At 37.0% G+C, this 15,290-nt stretch overlaps 1 protein-coding gene across 1 annotated transcript in view; it reads right to left on the bottom strand.

Moving 5' to 3' along the window:
- Nucleotides 1–666: 666 nt before the first annotated feature.
- The window catches only part of LOC132061377 (disease resistance protein RPV1-like), a 15,341-nt gene continuing 717 nt past the window's right edge, over nucleotides 667–15,290 (bottom strand). The window contains exons 2-5 of the mRNA XM_059454208.1: nucleotides 13,972–14,944; nucleotides 2,397–2,665; nucleotides 2,348–2,351; nucleotides 667–2,283 (exon numbers count right to left, since the gene is read on the bottom strand). Of these exons, the coding sequence (XP_059310191.1) occupies nucleotides 1,630–2,283; nucleotides 2,348–2,351; nucleotides 2,397–2,665; nucleotides 13,972–14,944 (1,900 nt within the window). The 3' untranslated portion in view covers nucleotides 667–1,629. The remainder of the gene's footprint in view (nucleotides 2,284–2,347; nucleotides 2,352–2,396; nucleotides 2,666–13,971; nucleotides 14,945–15,290) is intronic.

Below are 15,290 nucleotides of genomic sequence, written 5' to 3'. Positions count from 1 at the left end.
AAAGCGGCTCCTACCAAAGCGACTCGACTATTCATAAAGCTTCGAACCGGCAGGCAGGCATCTGCAGGATGGAGGGGCCTATCACAACCTTTGGTGGTGCGGTGCCTACCACTGTCTTTAGTTTTCTAAAACAGTTACTACTACATTTCACATTAATTTAATTCTTAATTATAATATTATTCAACAAATGTAACAAGGAAGAAAAACTCTTAGTCTTTAGATTTTGACAATCTGTTACACAACTATCTCTACTGGTAGGCTTGAAGGCCAGTATCAGCTACTTTATTTCAAATTGGTTACTAAAATAATCAAAATATACAATCTCAAGAATAGTATGCGATTTAAAAATGTAAGTATTATATTGGTATAATTTCGTTTAATTTCAAGTTTAAGTCATCAGATTGACTCTTATATTTTTTTAACCTATTAATTGTCGTTTACATATAAATTTAATTTAATTATTGATTTGCCTTATTAATTCAATAATTCTCTAAGTAAATCATTAATTTTTTGCCTAATCTTTTCCAACATTATTAACCTAATACTTAACCACATTGAAATTAAATTGTTAATCTAACTGTATTCAAAATTCAAATTATTAAACTTTAGTAATAACAGGCATTTCGAGTTACCTTAAACTCAGTTTCTTGGTAATCCCCTCAATATCCCAGCTCTCTTCCGCTTACCTTCTATGAGATCAATACTTCAGTATTTTTTCAAAAAAAAAAAATTTCTTCCATCCTCATAGATTATATGAACTCCCCATTGTCTCACAATGCGCCCAGGGATAGATGCCTCAAATAGGCCATACTGGTTAATGTTTCCAAAATTTGTGCCAAACACTTGCAGTGAAGAATACAATGGTATGTAGGCAAAGCAAACACACCAGCCATAAGTTCTGGATGCCGTGCCCACTTTACATTCTTTCTCTAGCACTTTTAGGTCTTTCAAATGATCACTGCATATCAATTTGGCTTTGATGAAAGCATAGTCATACTTCTCGGATAGCCACAACCGGATTGGAAGCACCTGCTTCCATGAGAGTTACATAGCATATAGCAAAGCCCTTGAACTTGTCATTATACCAATCAATGGGCAATTTGAACAAGATCTTTTCCTCAATACTTTGATGCTTAAACCACCTGGGAATCGCACATTCAGGAAAGACAGTGGAAAAAGTCCCCCTGTGATTGGAATTAAGAGAGGGCTGGATCACATTATCCATGTCGTTTGAGAGAAACAGGCCGAGAATCTCATCCAAAACTGAGCTACCATTGCTCTCCTCTATATAAGATTGTTGATCAAAACTATAATTGGTGAATGAGACCAAATTCAACCTTGCGTACATTGGTAGCTTTGCAATACTTTGTTTGGCCAAGAAATCTTCTGCATATAATTCCTCTATACTTAGAGGAAGTTTGGGTAGTTCCTTAAGTTCCTGACATTGTGTTATGTTGAGATATCGAAGCTGTGAAAGTCCACTGATGATATCAGGTAATGAAATAAACTTATTTACTCGCTCGATTCGCCCAATAAAGAAGGGAAGTTCATAAGAGCAGCAGCTTGGTTATCACATAAATTGCATCCACTGAGATCTAAGCTTTTCCATTCCTTCAAACCATGAAACACTCAGGAAGAGGGTAATATCAAACTGCGAGCAGATTGACGCTTTACCTTCCGCCCTCTTCTTAACGATAGGATTTTAAGTTTGCTCAAGTTTCCAATAGAATCTGGTAGTTTCCAAATGGCAGTGTTACCAGCATAGAGCTCCTCCAACTGGTTTAGATAACCTAAATTTTCAGGAAAGCTTGCAAGTCTTGAGCAGCCTTTCAGAGTCAAAATTTTCAATTTTCTCATATCAGAGACACTGGCTGGGAGTCTTACAAGGTTTTCACATGAACTCAAATCAAGCAAGCTGATACCACTCAGCTGTCCTATTGATGATGGCAATTCCCAAATTGCAGTATGTGCCAGAAGGAGCTCTGATAGAAATTCCATATTCCCTCGAATTTCTGAAATTTTTTCTAATTTCTCACAACCTGATAGGTTGAAGCTTTCAAGAGATTCCATTTGAATATTTCTTGGTAAAGACTTGAGATTTTTGCAGTTTTCCATATTCAAAAAGATAATCTTCTTGAGATTTCCAATGGATGGATGAATTTCTATCAAGCTTACACAACTTTTCAGTATAATCTTCTGCAAGTTTGGAGTTTCACAAAAATTGGGTGTTCGGAGTAAACTTCCTAAAAAACTTAAATTGAGGATTGTCAACTTGTCAAATGCCTGTTCATAAAAAGAGAAGGAATAGAAAGATCAGCTTTAACTTTCATTTCTTTTCCTTAAATACGATTCTTTTTGAAGGAGATTAATACCTTTGGTTCCTTGAAGATTTCTACGAGGAACTAAAAGTCATGTTGAGGCCAACAAGGTTTCCTGGTTCAAAATCTGCTGGTAAAGATTCAAAACCATAGTATGACCAATCAAGCCATTTCAAGTTACTGGGCAGACACTCAATTTTGTCACAAATAGGGTCATGCCGTCGAACCTCCTCCCCTTTAACAATGAGTAACCTAAGACAAGGCATGTTTCTGAAAACTTTGCTCCACTTGCATCTATGATAGTCTGAGCTAATTGGTACCATTATGCCTTTAATTGACTCTGTCCTCTAGAAAAACAATAAAGTAGCTCTATTACACAGAAATTCATTCTCCAATCAATTTAAGGTTGTATGACTTCTAACAAAAAAAAAAAAAAAAAAATCTATGACATATGTCTACATTAAAAGTTCTTCCCCTTGAGACATTGAATATCCTATCTTGATAACCAAAAGTGGAAACTGGTAAATTGATACCTGGAAGTTTCAAAAGAGTAATAATATAATTCCTTAAAAATAGTGTATCATCTAACAAGTGTTCCTCTGTTGTCTTAAAGTAAACCAAAAGAGATAAATAAATAAAATCTGAACTTTTCAAACAATATGTCAGCTTTAGTACAATCAAATTATTAACAGTGTTTTAATGATGACATTCTTAAATGTGCAGATAACCTAAAACGGAAGAAGCTTTCACAAAAGTAGCATACGGAAAGTAATAAATCCTACAAAGGAAACCAGCACGAGAGAAGAAGTATACCAAGGCAACTATAGAAGGAAACAAGATTGGTCAAACTCATATCGAGAACACAGAAAGAAAAGATTCACAAGACTTCTTCAAAAGGAAAGAAAATAAATCAAGTCCATCGAAGATTCAATCACCAGCTGGTGAACTGGAGGATGTAAATCAATCTGGAAGATTTTTATACCATCTACAGCTAATGAAAAGAAATACAGACAACTCACTGAATGTCAAGCCGCGTCAATTACACAAGGACTGAAGAATCAAAGATCAATCAGCGGATACCAAAAAATCCCTGATTGAGACAAACTCCCTTCGGTTACCTTAGAGCAAGCAAATTAGAATCAATCGAATGGAAAGATTGATTCACCACCACCTGTTAAGATTTGGAAGCATGGAAAGCATCGAGTATAAATACAGCCCTCACAAGCCGAAGACAAATACACCTTCACTTGAGCAAACATTCCTATTCACTCTTGATCTTGTAACAAAGCACAATATTCATATAAGTTTATCAGTGTTAGAAAAAGAAAGAGATAGTAGGTAGCTATACAGGTTGAGGCTGTCAACTCAGAACCAAGGAGAAAAGATACTCGGTTCATGTTCGAACCAACTATTGTAATCAACTTACTCAAAGAGATTCTAAGGAAACCCTTGTAACCCAAGAGGACTGGATTAGGCATCACACCGGTGATCCGAACCAGCATAAAAAATCTCTATGTCATTTCTTATTCTACATTACTTTACTTATCTCTGCTTGTTTACTAATCAGTTCTTCCATACTTGCGGGACAGTCGACTATCCAAATCGTAAGTCGATTCAATAAATTTAAAAAGGATAACAATTCAGCCCTTCCCCCATCCTGTGTTTCACAATAATTATCAGGGGGAAGGAAGTATGAGAAGAATGTGGAAGAGGGGAAGGACAGCAGAGGGTAATAACTTTTTAACCCTTTTTTCCTTTTTATTTTCATTCTTTTTCTTACTTTAATCTTTTTTAAGTCAAAACAACAAAATTCTCTCTCCTCAGGTGTATATTCCATGCACTTTATCCAACTCAGCTAAATCAACATAAGCTTGGTCAACCATCAGAGGCATGTTGTAAACGAGTTGAGGTGTCCGGATCAAAACCCGTGAAGTTGGGGATTAAGGAAAACAAATTGGTCCAATTAGGATTGTTTTTTTTTTTTTTTTGGTTATTCAGCCTAAATAAAAAGTATACTCTCTTTAACATTTTAAAAATTTAGATGAGGTGGCCATGCACTTTAACAATAACTAAAACTAAGACTCTAGTAAATGGATATTGGATAAGCTACTCTAGTTAAAATCTTCAGAAGGCACATATAGTAATTTATGAAACATAATACTCAACTAACCTTTCCTAATTGGTGGCTACGTGAGACATCCTTGTGTGCAAAGTAATATGAAAGTGTACATCGAAAGCTACAGGGATATACTTGCTAAGATATTGCAGCTAATTAATTACGAAACTATCCCATGACTTGCAGTTTAGATTGAGAAAAATGTACTAGTGCTAAAGTTTATCCAAACTCAGATATCTAATTCCAGTGAAGGCCAAATATTGAAAGGGAGAAAATGCAAATCTCCAGCATAGAGGAATTCTTACCTGATCTGCAGAGAAAACAGTTTTTATATCTTGTTCATGCCATAGTCACATTTGTGCTTCCGTGGCTTGTCATGGTCAACATTACGTGCCACTTGCTGACCCATTTGTTCTATCAAATCATGCATCTCAACCATTCCTTCTGAAATATATAAAAGTGATTTTTGGATGAGGACATCAATTCCAATTTCTGATCGGAAACCAAAACTGTTCATGTTATATCTCGCATTTTGTACGTTGGAATATTTTGAGTTGGTTGCGACGAGATAAGAGCAAGGCTACTTTTTTCGATTTTGTGTTAAGGCATAAGTCACTTATGATTTTATGGGATGGAAATATTAAGGAAAATTTGGGGTAAGAGTGGAATTATGGAAATTAGTATTTCATGAAATATGGGACCAAAAAAAATGAATTATGGAAAGTTGAACATTTCATGGAAAATTTGGGGTCAAAAATGAAGTTTTGGAAACTAAGAATTCATGAAAAATAATCATGTGGCCATGCATATGACTTGTGGGCCATAGGCCACATGTATGAAAAATATGTGTAGCATTAGATGACTTATTAAGTCATCTTTGTTATTTTCATCTCTTGGGAATAATCTAGAAAAATTAAGAAAAATTGGTGGAAGATTAAGTGGCATGTGACCACCATGTGCCTATGCCATCTATATATAAGTAAGTCATGAAAAAGGAAGACCAATTCAACATTTTGTGAGTCTAGAAAATTCAAGAGGAAGAAAGAAAAGAAGAGGAGAGGGCAATCGGCCATGGGCTGGACGAACCTTGCCCCTCCCTTTTGATCACGGAAAATTTATTTCTCCTAGCTTTCTTACTAATTGGAAGGTCCTCGTTAACGTGGAATAGTTGTTGAAGCAAGCAAATCATTCGTTGGGGGTGATTTACCCACTCTAGCCGTGTGGAGAATGGAAGGAAAAGGTATGGTTCAATCCTATCTTTCATGTTTTATGGATGATTGGTACATGTTGTAGTATGTAGAATTGAATGGAAGTCATGAAAAATATGTGTGTTGGTTGTGGCGTGCATATGTATTGTGTTGAATAAGAACGATGAATTAAACTACTTGGTGTTTGGTTGATATTGTTATGGGCGTTTTGAGCGTGTTGTGATGCGTTGAAATGAATAAAATTCATGAAGTTGTGTGTGATGATGAGTTGGCCGAATGGTGGTTGCCTTGTGTGGAGGAGAAGGACTAATTTTATTTAGTATAATTTGATTGTCGTATTGTGAACTCTATGACGGGAAATGAAGTTTTAATGATCCAAGATTAAAGTTGTAATCATATGAGCCGTTTGGAAGCTAATGTGACTATAATATGCTTTCTTGAATTTATGGAAATAATATTGTAAACATGCGGGTTGTTGATGTAGTTTATGAGTTTGGAAGAAAAGAAATGTGTCGTTAACGTTTCCTTGCATTTAGGAGGTTTCGGGTGGCATAGTGAATAGATGGGCTCATTTGAATACTTTGCGGATAGCTTGAAATGTTCGTGAATCATGTTTGAAAGGTTTTGGATTGTTATTTGAATATGTGATCGTTGATATTAGTTTGGATATATGAAGTTGGATTGAATACGCATGATTGTCGTCGAATTATGGAGAAGTGAGTTATTAGTATTAGAATGAGGTTGGAATTTCTTATTGATATTGTTAATGTGATTGTTGGTATTGTTGTTGAATATTTGGCCGAGTTGAATTCTCGGGGATGCCCAATTTATAGGGGAAGTGCTGCCGAAATTTCCGTAGAAAAAGTAATGGTTTGGAATTGAATCCTTTGGTGCTTATGGCTAATGTTGATGTTTAAATGACGTTATTGTAGATCGTGAGAAGTCGAGGCTTGAGTTGGATTAGCTTAGGAAGCGATCGAGGTATGTAAGGCTTACTTTTTCCTCTTGGCATGTCTTAGACGTAACTAAGGTATGACATGACTTGTGTATTGGGGGTAATTCCGCTCTTACGTTCCGAGTATGTATATGATTCTTAATTGCTCATAATGTGACACACTTCATATAGTCCTTAAGTCTTATGTATGTTTGGGTTTCAAATAGTGAATAAAGGATTTTGTTCCTAAAAGATTTTAAGTCTAAAAACGTCCCTAACTTTTGCAAGCAAAACCGGATTATCTTGATATGCTTGAAAGGATCCTCTAACGTACAATGACTTACGTTTACATAGGCGGACTCGGAATGATTTGATATACGACTATGGCCTCTATAATACTTTGATATACTTATGATATATGATGTGTTTCCGAGTACCGTCCGAAAGCTATTTGATATGACTATTGTCCGGATTTTTAAATGACGATTTATGTTGACTACTTCATTGAGTCTTTGAAAATATTTTATGTGCATATAGTTTCTCACTACTCTGCTCGTGCCAGCCTCAATATGTCCTTCACTGCGTCCCGGGCCAGGGCATGTATTCGAGCACCTCATTGCATTGTTCACCGCGTCCCTCACCAGAGGGCCGGGGCACGTTATATTTACCGCGTCCCTTGCTAGCGGGGCCGGGGCATGTTATATGATATGGGAGAGGTGGCCAGGATGGCATATGATGATTCCCTTTACCGCGTCCCTCACTCGAGGGCCGGGGCACGTTACATGCACATGCATATGATATGATTTTATTTACCGCGTCCCTCATTAGAGGGCCGGGGCATGTTACATGAACAGTTTATATATGTGTGTTATGATTTTACTCACCGCGTCCCTCCTCAGAGGGCCGGGGCACGTTATATGTACATATGATGATTTTATGACATCGATATGCGCAACACATGTTTTCAAAGGCAAGTTTTATGATTTTCTATATTCTTTACTTCAGTATGACCCCGCTACTATGTGTCATGCTTTACATACTCAGTACATATTCCGTACTGACCCCCTTTCTTCGGGGGCTGCGTTTCATGCCATGCAGTACACCCAGATGAGTTGAAGACATTAGCGAGAAGATGTTCAATAAGGGATTGGCGAACTCCATTTTCTCCGGAGTGCTGCCGAGTTAGAGCAATATGATATGGTTACATGTTCCATGTTAGAGACTTTGCAGACAGTGTCGTGGGTATAAGATGTTGGTTATGTAAGCGGCTAAATAAGCCGACGAGTTATTACGCTTTGTATTATAAGCTCTGTATATTTCTATATGTTACAGATTTTCGTTGATTCGAGAAAGGCAAAAAGCATATTATTTTTCGCAAAATTTTCATTATGTATCTGTGTCATGATTTGAGAGTCAGCGTGATTGTGAGTATTATGTGAGACAGCGGGTTCGCTCGGCCCTAAATAAGGGTCGGGTGCCCATCACGCCCTAACGGAAATTAGGGTGTGACAGTTACAGTATTGTTATCACATCATCTTTCTTTCTTCCTCTAAAGAAGCATGCAATATCAAGAAACATATTCTTCTCTTCATGGCTCAATCCTTCTGGACTTAAATTGAGCTGCTTAACAATTTTTTCATATCCAGTATCTCTGAGTCTATCTAATGCACTTCTCCACTCAGTTATACCTCGCTTGTAGAGAAAAGAACCCAAGACCTTAAGAGCTAAGGGTAAGCCTTTAGCATAATCTACTACAGACTTGGAGAGTTTCAAAAACTCTTTATCAGGAGTCCGTTTCTGAAAAGCGTGCCAACTAAAAACTTCAACAGCCTCATCTTTAGCCAATTCAGGAACAGAATATAACTGGTCATGACTACGTAGTAAATCTTGGTTTCTAGTTGTTGTAATGATTCTACTTCCATCACCAAACCAGTCATGATTTCCAACTAAATATACCAATTGGTAGTCATCATCCACATCATCAAAAACAATTAAAACTTTCCAGTGGCAAAGCCTTCATTTTATCATGTCGACTCCTTCATAAAAACTTGCTATATTCATTGATTTTTCGTTTAAGAGTCTTGAAAGAAGTGTCTTTTGCAAGTACACCGGCCCATGCTTCTTTGATTCTTCTCTAACATTTGCAAGAAAACAAGACCCTTGAAATTGACACGAAATCTTGTCAAAAAAAATTCTTGCAACAGTTGTCTTGCCAACGCCACCGACCCCCCATATTCCAATAAAACAGACATCACCTGATCTAACCTTCAATAACGATTCTACTTCACCCATATGAGATTCGATTCCCACTAGATATTTTTCAGTAGCTGAAATGTTGTGGTGCATAATTCGAAAGTTATCATTTATAATTTTATCGATAGATTCTGCTTCGTTCCTGAATTAAGTAAAAATAAAATGATTGGAATGGAAAATTTGAAACAAGAAATGCTACATAAGCCAAAAGCAAAGACATATTCCGTCCAGTGCTTCCCTAGAACTTGTCTAATATGAGAAAGGAAACAGGATCTTTTAATTCACAGGAAATCTTGTTAAAGCTTCTCTTCCAATAGTTGTCTTCCCTATGATTCCATTTCCATTATCACTCCAAATGAACACTTCCATTCCGAATTTCAGCAAAGATCATTCTTCGCACGAAAAAGATTCAATTCAAACTAGATTTTTGATAACAGATCTTATGGTACCTAGACATTATAATCCTTTTTTATGAAAATAAAGTATTTCAGATAGATGCTCATTAACTGAAAAAAATCACTTTATTATAAACTCAAGATGTTATGCGGCGCTTTAGATCTTGAAAAAGAAAGAAAAATGAACACAATGAGATAATTCCAGAAAACAAGTAAATTGTGTCTGTTACTGAACCAGCGACAAAGAAGGAGACTGGTTTATAATTGGTCATATGACATTTTATGTAGCATTTTTTTTCTCTTTTTATCTTTGACAAAGAAGCTCAAGGTGACTTTCAACTTACCTTACTAATAGTTTATGTTTTAACCTATTTCAGATTGAATGACTATTAACCATAGGGGTTCAAATGGGTTGAATCAAGCAAAGTTCTGGGCTCTTAAACGCAGCTAATACGATATCTGAATGAAGCCTGTACGGCCTCTATGTGCAGCTAGAGCTCGAAACGGGGAATTTTTCAAGGCTCAAGCTAAAGCTTGATTATCAGCTTTTTCACGGATGGAGTAAAATGTTTTGTTTTCTGCTCTAGAGTTTTTTCCATCACTTTCAATAAATAAATAAAAACCTCAATCTTGAACAGCTATGAGAGTGAAAAATGGTTAAGTAGGGCTAGTGGGAAGTTCAACAATTTGACTTATCGGAGGACAACAAGCACAATCTCAAGGATTTTAGAAGAGGAATCATGACAATTTGGGATATTATAGTTCTTTCGGAAAATGCTCAAATATGTCATCGGACTATCGAAAATGACTCATTTATGCCATTCGTCAATAGTTTGGCTCATTTATGCCATCGCCGTTACAAAATGGCTCATCCATGCCATCGGCGTTACCAAAATAGTTCATTCATGCCATTTTTCATTAACGTCCGTTAAACAATTCCAGATATGACACGTGGCCTTCAATTAGAGGTCCACTTTGTTTAATTAAACCAGCCCAATTTTTAATCCCAAATTAATAAAAAAATACGACCCATTTTGTAATGGCGATGGCATAAATGAGCCATTTTGTAACGGCGATGGCATAAATGAACCAAACTATTGACGAGTGGCATAAATGAGTCATTTTCGATTGTTCGATGGCATATTTGAGCATTTTGTCATCATGCAAATATTTACTTAGTATGAATGTGAAGTTCAAGGAAGGAAAGGATAAAGGATCTTAGAAAGAAGAATTACCGGCAGAGAGAAGACCAACTTAATGGCCCATGCAAAGTCAAAGATCGGCACACACTCCAGAACATTTGATGCACCGTAGTGGAAGTTAGTAAAAGAAGTAGTCAGAACTCCACAAAGTATTCAGTAGCCGTAAAGTAACGTATTAGAGGAATGATGAAATGAAGACAGAGAAACGTCAATCACTTCCATATGAGGTATAGCAATAAATTATGTTGAGTTGTCGTGTCATATGATTGTGTAGTGGCACACAGAGGCGAATCTAGGATTTCTAGAGCATGGGTTCACCACTAAAAAAAAAAAAGGAAAAATGTATAAAGTGGGAATTGATCCCTAGAAATCGAGGTAAATAACTCAAAATTCAACCAAGTGCACCATTTAGCCTTCTTGTAGCATGTGTTCATGCAGTTATTATACCAATTTTAAAAAATATATACATAAAATACCTAGTTTTACGGAGAGACCATGTGTTCTCGTGACCCAAAATTAGTGCATAAAATCTCCCCTGGTGGCACATAAGAAGCCAGAACAATTGAAGATGAGTCTGGATATATTTGATGAGACACCATAAGAGAAAGTGAAGCGTTGCATGAGGACTGAGGAGAAAAAATGCCAAACCTAGAAAAGGCGGTGATGTCATTACGTGCAAAATTATGCTTACTATAAATAAAAAGTGGTACACTTGAACGAGAGTATCACATTTCAGAAGGTAACTGTACTGGGGAGCTCGGAAACTGGTGCACAAGACAGAGCAGGTTACTACTTGGTACTGGCCCCTGAAAACACATCTCAAGCCTGTGGGGTGAATTGCAGCTCAACTCATCAATCATGCTGGGGAATGGAGCAACATATCATTTTGGAGAAATAGATGTGTCAAATTAGGCATTGGTCCTAACTCACACACTAAAGCTAGTTCATGAGGGGAGAATTGCCCAAGTCTAGATAAGGAGACCATATACCCTTTAACGCACAGACGTGGGACTCTTAACACTCCACCTCACGCCCAGGGCTGGACATCTGGTGTGTGGGAAATTTTGATATGGGGGCCCAAAGATCGGAAATAAGGAATTGGGCGGGCCTGGCTCTGATACCATGTTAAATTAGGCATTGGGACTAACTCACACCCCAAAAGCTTGCTCATGAGGGGAGGATTGCCCAAGTCCATATAAGGAGACCATATACCCTGTAACCCACAAATGTGAGACTCTTAACAAGATGGTTAGGGATAATGATTCTGAAAGATCATTACCCAACCAATATATTCCGGCTAGCAGTCAAGATTCCACAAAGAGGGAAAATCTGGCAGAACAACTCATGGAACCTACAGACAGGGAGGAACATTAAGGACTGGGAATTTGATAACTATTTTGAGCTACAGGCAAGGTTAGCAAGGGTCACAATCAAACCTCAGGAAAGGAACAGAATGGCTTGGGGTACTCAGCAAGATGGGAACTTCAATGTCAAAAAAGGATATGCACTTTCATGCTCCAATAAGGATTTGATTTATAATTGGCCATGGAAACTCATCTAGAAGACTAAACTCCCTCCTAAAGTGATTGGCTTCACTAGGATCACCTTATATGAAGCATGTCTTACATAAGATCCTCAGCAGGAGGAACATCTACACTATGGATAGGTGTAATATGGTCAGATGAAGGCAGAAAGTGTGGGACATCTCTATTTTCCATTGTGTAGATGCAGCAGATATGTGGAGACAGTTCTTCTCAATTTTTGGACTGGCTTGGGTCACGTCTAACAGCATTAAAGATGCATATGAAAGCCGGTGTTCATGCCTTAGTTTTATCATAGTTTTTTTGTTGTACATGAGCAGCCACTCTTTCTAAGTGCAATCACTTCTGATTTGTATCTTCTTGATGCCTTTAATGATAACTTCTTACTTCATAATAAAAAGAATGTCCCACATTGTTTCAAGGAATGTGTTGTTGTCTTCTTATATGGTCTTGGATAATCCTCAGCTCATGAGCTAATTTTCTGGATTGAGTTAAGCCCAAGCTCCATTTGCTTTAAACGGTATCAAAGCTAAACTCATCCATATTCTTAATTTATCAGTGATACGCCCCCATGTTATGTTTTCAAGCTCTAGATGTCCAATTTTGAGTGTGCTAGGGGGTATTAAAGTGTTCTAGATTAGTTGAGGGGTGGATTGATATCTCTTTATATGATCTTGGACAATCCTCATCTCATGAACTAGTTTTGAAGGAGTTGGGCCCATCGTCCATTTTCTTTAACAGTAATTTGACCTTTTAAAGTAGAAAAGAGATCCATTTTTTATGAGTAAAAAAGAAAAGAGCTCTTGAAACTCAACTAGAGTTGAAGTTTTGGAATTTGTCCTTCTTGTTTTCACTTATCAGAAATTATACAATAAACTGACCCTTTATGTTTTCATGATATTCTTGGAAACGTTAATTTCTATTGATATGTAGCACAGCTTTTTCACGGAATATGATGAAAAGGTGACCGAATAATTGAGTGATAACTTAAGGGTGCTTTGACTACTCAGTACTCACCCATTGGCAGTTTTACGAACATCAATTCCTGCTATACCGGTAGCTTTATGTAGAGCATTCTTCCACCTCTGCACCTTCTCCAAATTATCCTTGAGATCTGTCTCGTCTTTGACTAACACCTTCTGACACCTTCTGCAAACTATACTTGAGATCTTCCTCGTGCTTGGCTACCAACTTTTCAAAATTAGCCTTGAAATCTTCCATGTGTTTATCCAATGCTCTAGCAAAGCTACTGCTTTTACCTTCAGACGGAGCTTAAATTTTTTATTTCAGCCATGTATAAATTAGTGATAGAAGAGAGAATATTACAATAATGATTGAAAAGTTGGTTTGATGGAGAGAACTTAAATTTGATTTGTCAAATACGCTTCTTTTTCCTGAAAATCAAGAAAAATACTATACAAATAATATTATTAGCGGAGTGTGACGTTCATTGAATATATCTAATGATTTACCTTTCATGCGTACATGTGATGGCTCAACGTTATAGAAGACAGGGTATGGTTTCTGTCCCTTTTTGTCAACGCACTCCATTATCATTGTGAGTTCCTCCAAGCAAAAAGTGGACGAAGCATAGTCCTCAGAAAAGATAATAATGGCTGTTCTTGATTCCTCAATGGCTTTCAAGAGTTCTGTGGAAGTGAATTTTCCTCTTTCAAGTTTCACATCATCTTTGAAAACATTAATCCTATGTCTTCCAGACGTTTATAAAGATGGGCAACAAAGTTATTGCGGGTATCATCTCCTCTAAAACTCAAAAAGGCATCATATTTCCATCTTTGAATCGATTCATTTTGGGGGGCCATAGGAAATGTAAGAGTTCTGATAATCTGCAAATATACAGAGGCAAGACGAGGTAATTAGAAAAATGTACTAGCACTAAACTATCTTGTATAAGTCCACGTCTACTTTTTCTGAAGGCAAAATAATGCACAAGAGAAAAATGGAAAATCTCCAGCATTGTCAACCATTTGAGGGCATACACACCTGATTTGCAGAAAAAACAGTTTTCTTATCATTTTCATGCCATAGTCTACTGTGATTCAATGGCTTGTCTTGCTCAGCATCACGTTCCACTTGGCGACCCGTTTGTACTATAAAATCACGCATCTCAACCATTCCTTCTGAGACATATAAAAGTGATCTTTCAGTAAGGATGTCTATCCCCATGTCTGATTTGAAGCCAAATTTATTCAGTATTGTCCTTACATGGTTTTTCTTTTTTCCTCTAAAGAAGCATGCAATGTGAAGAAACATATTCTTGTATTTTCCACACAGTGCATCTAGACTTAAGCTAAGTAGCTTAACAATTTTTCCATCTCCAAAATCATTGAGTCTATGCAATGCACTGCTATGCTCTTCCATCCCTTGTTTGTAAAGACAAGAACCCAACACCTCCAAGGCTAAGGGTAAGCCTTTAGCATAATCTACTACACAGCATGAGAACTCTTCAAACTCTTTAACAGGAGTTCCTTGTCGAAAGGCATGCCAACTAAAAAGCTCTAAAGCCTCATGGTTAGTCAGTTCTGGGACATGATATAACTCATCATGATTGCTAAGTAAATCAATGTTTCTAGTGGTTGTAATGATTCTACTGCCATCCCCAAACCAATCATGCTCTCCAGCCAAATACTCCAACTGGTGGCCATTGTACACATCATCCAGAACAATTAAAACCTTCTTGAAACGAAGTATTTGGCTTATATTGACTTCTTTATTGAAACTGGCTATATTCGCAGGATGTTGCTTCAAGATTCGTATAAGAAGCTTCCGTTGCAAAAGTGCTGGGCCTTCCGGTCCAAGCTTTTCTAAAAATCTCCTAACATTAAGAAAACAAGACCCTTCAAATTGACAAGAGATCTCATCAAAAATTTCTCTTGCAACTGTTGTCTTCCCCAAACCACCCCTTCCCCATACCCCAATAAAATAAGGGAATTTTACGTGGCATGACAAACTTATACTAAGTAATTATATTTAGTAGCTATAGTTTGTTTTAATTACGTTCCATAGCAAACATCCAACCGATAATCACATCCAATAACGGACACGGTAAAAACATTGGTAAAAGAAACTGTATCCCATTTGACACTCTTCAAAACCGTTTTTCTCTCTCATCGTGTAGCAATCTTCTCCGATTTTTTCTCCATTTCCCTTATACACGATCCTCACCAGATTCACTCATCCTAAACTGTAGCCACGCACTAATAGGTAAGGTATTGGGTAGTTTTTTAAGTTTCTATTGTGTGTATTTTCTTCTACAATCTTGCCCTCTATAATTTTAAGGAACAAATTTTACTTCATTGTCG

The sequence above is a fragment of the Lycium ferocissimum genome, chromosome 6 (assembly GCF_029784015.1).
Source record: "Lycium ferocissimum isolate CSIRO_LF1 chromosome 6, AGI_CSIRO_Lferr_CH_V1, whole genome shotgun sequence".
Taxonomy (NCBI): domain Eukaryota; kingdom Viridiplantae; phylum Streptophyta; class Magnoliopsida; order Solanales; family Solanaceae; genus Lycium; species Lycium ferocissimum.
Note: the sequence above shows the minus strand (reverse complement) of the source record. Positions and strands in the feature narration are given on the sequence as shown.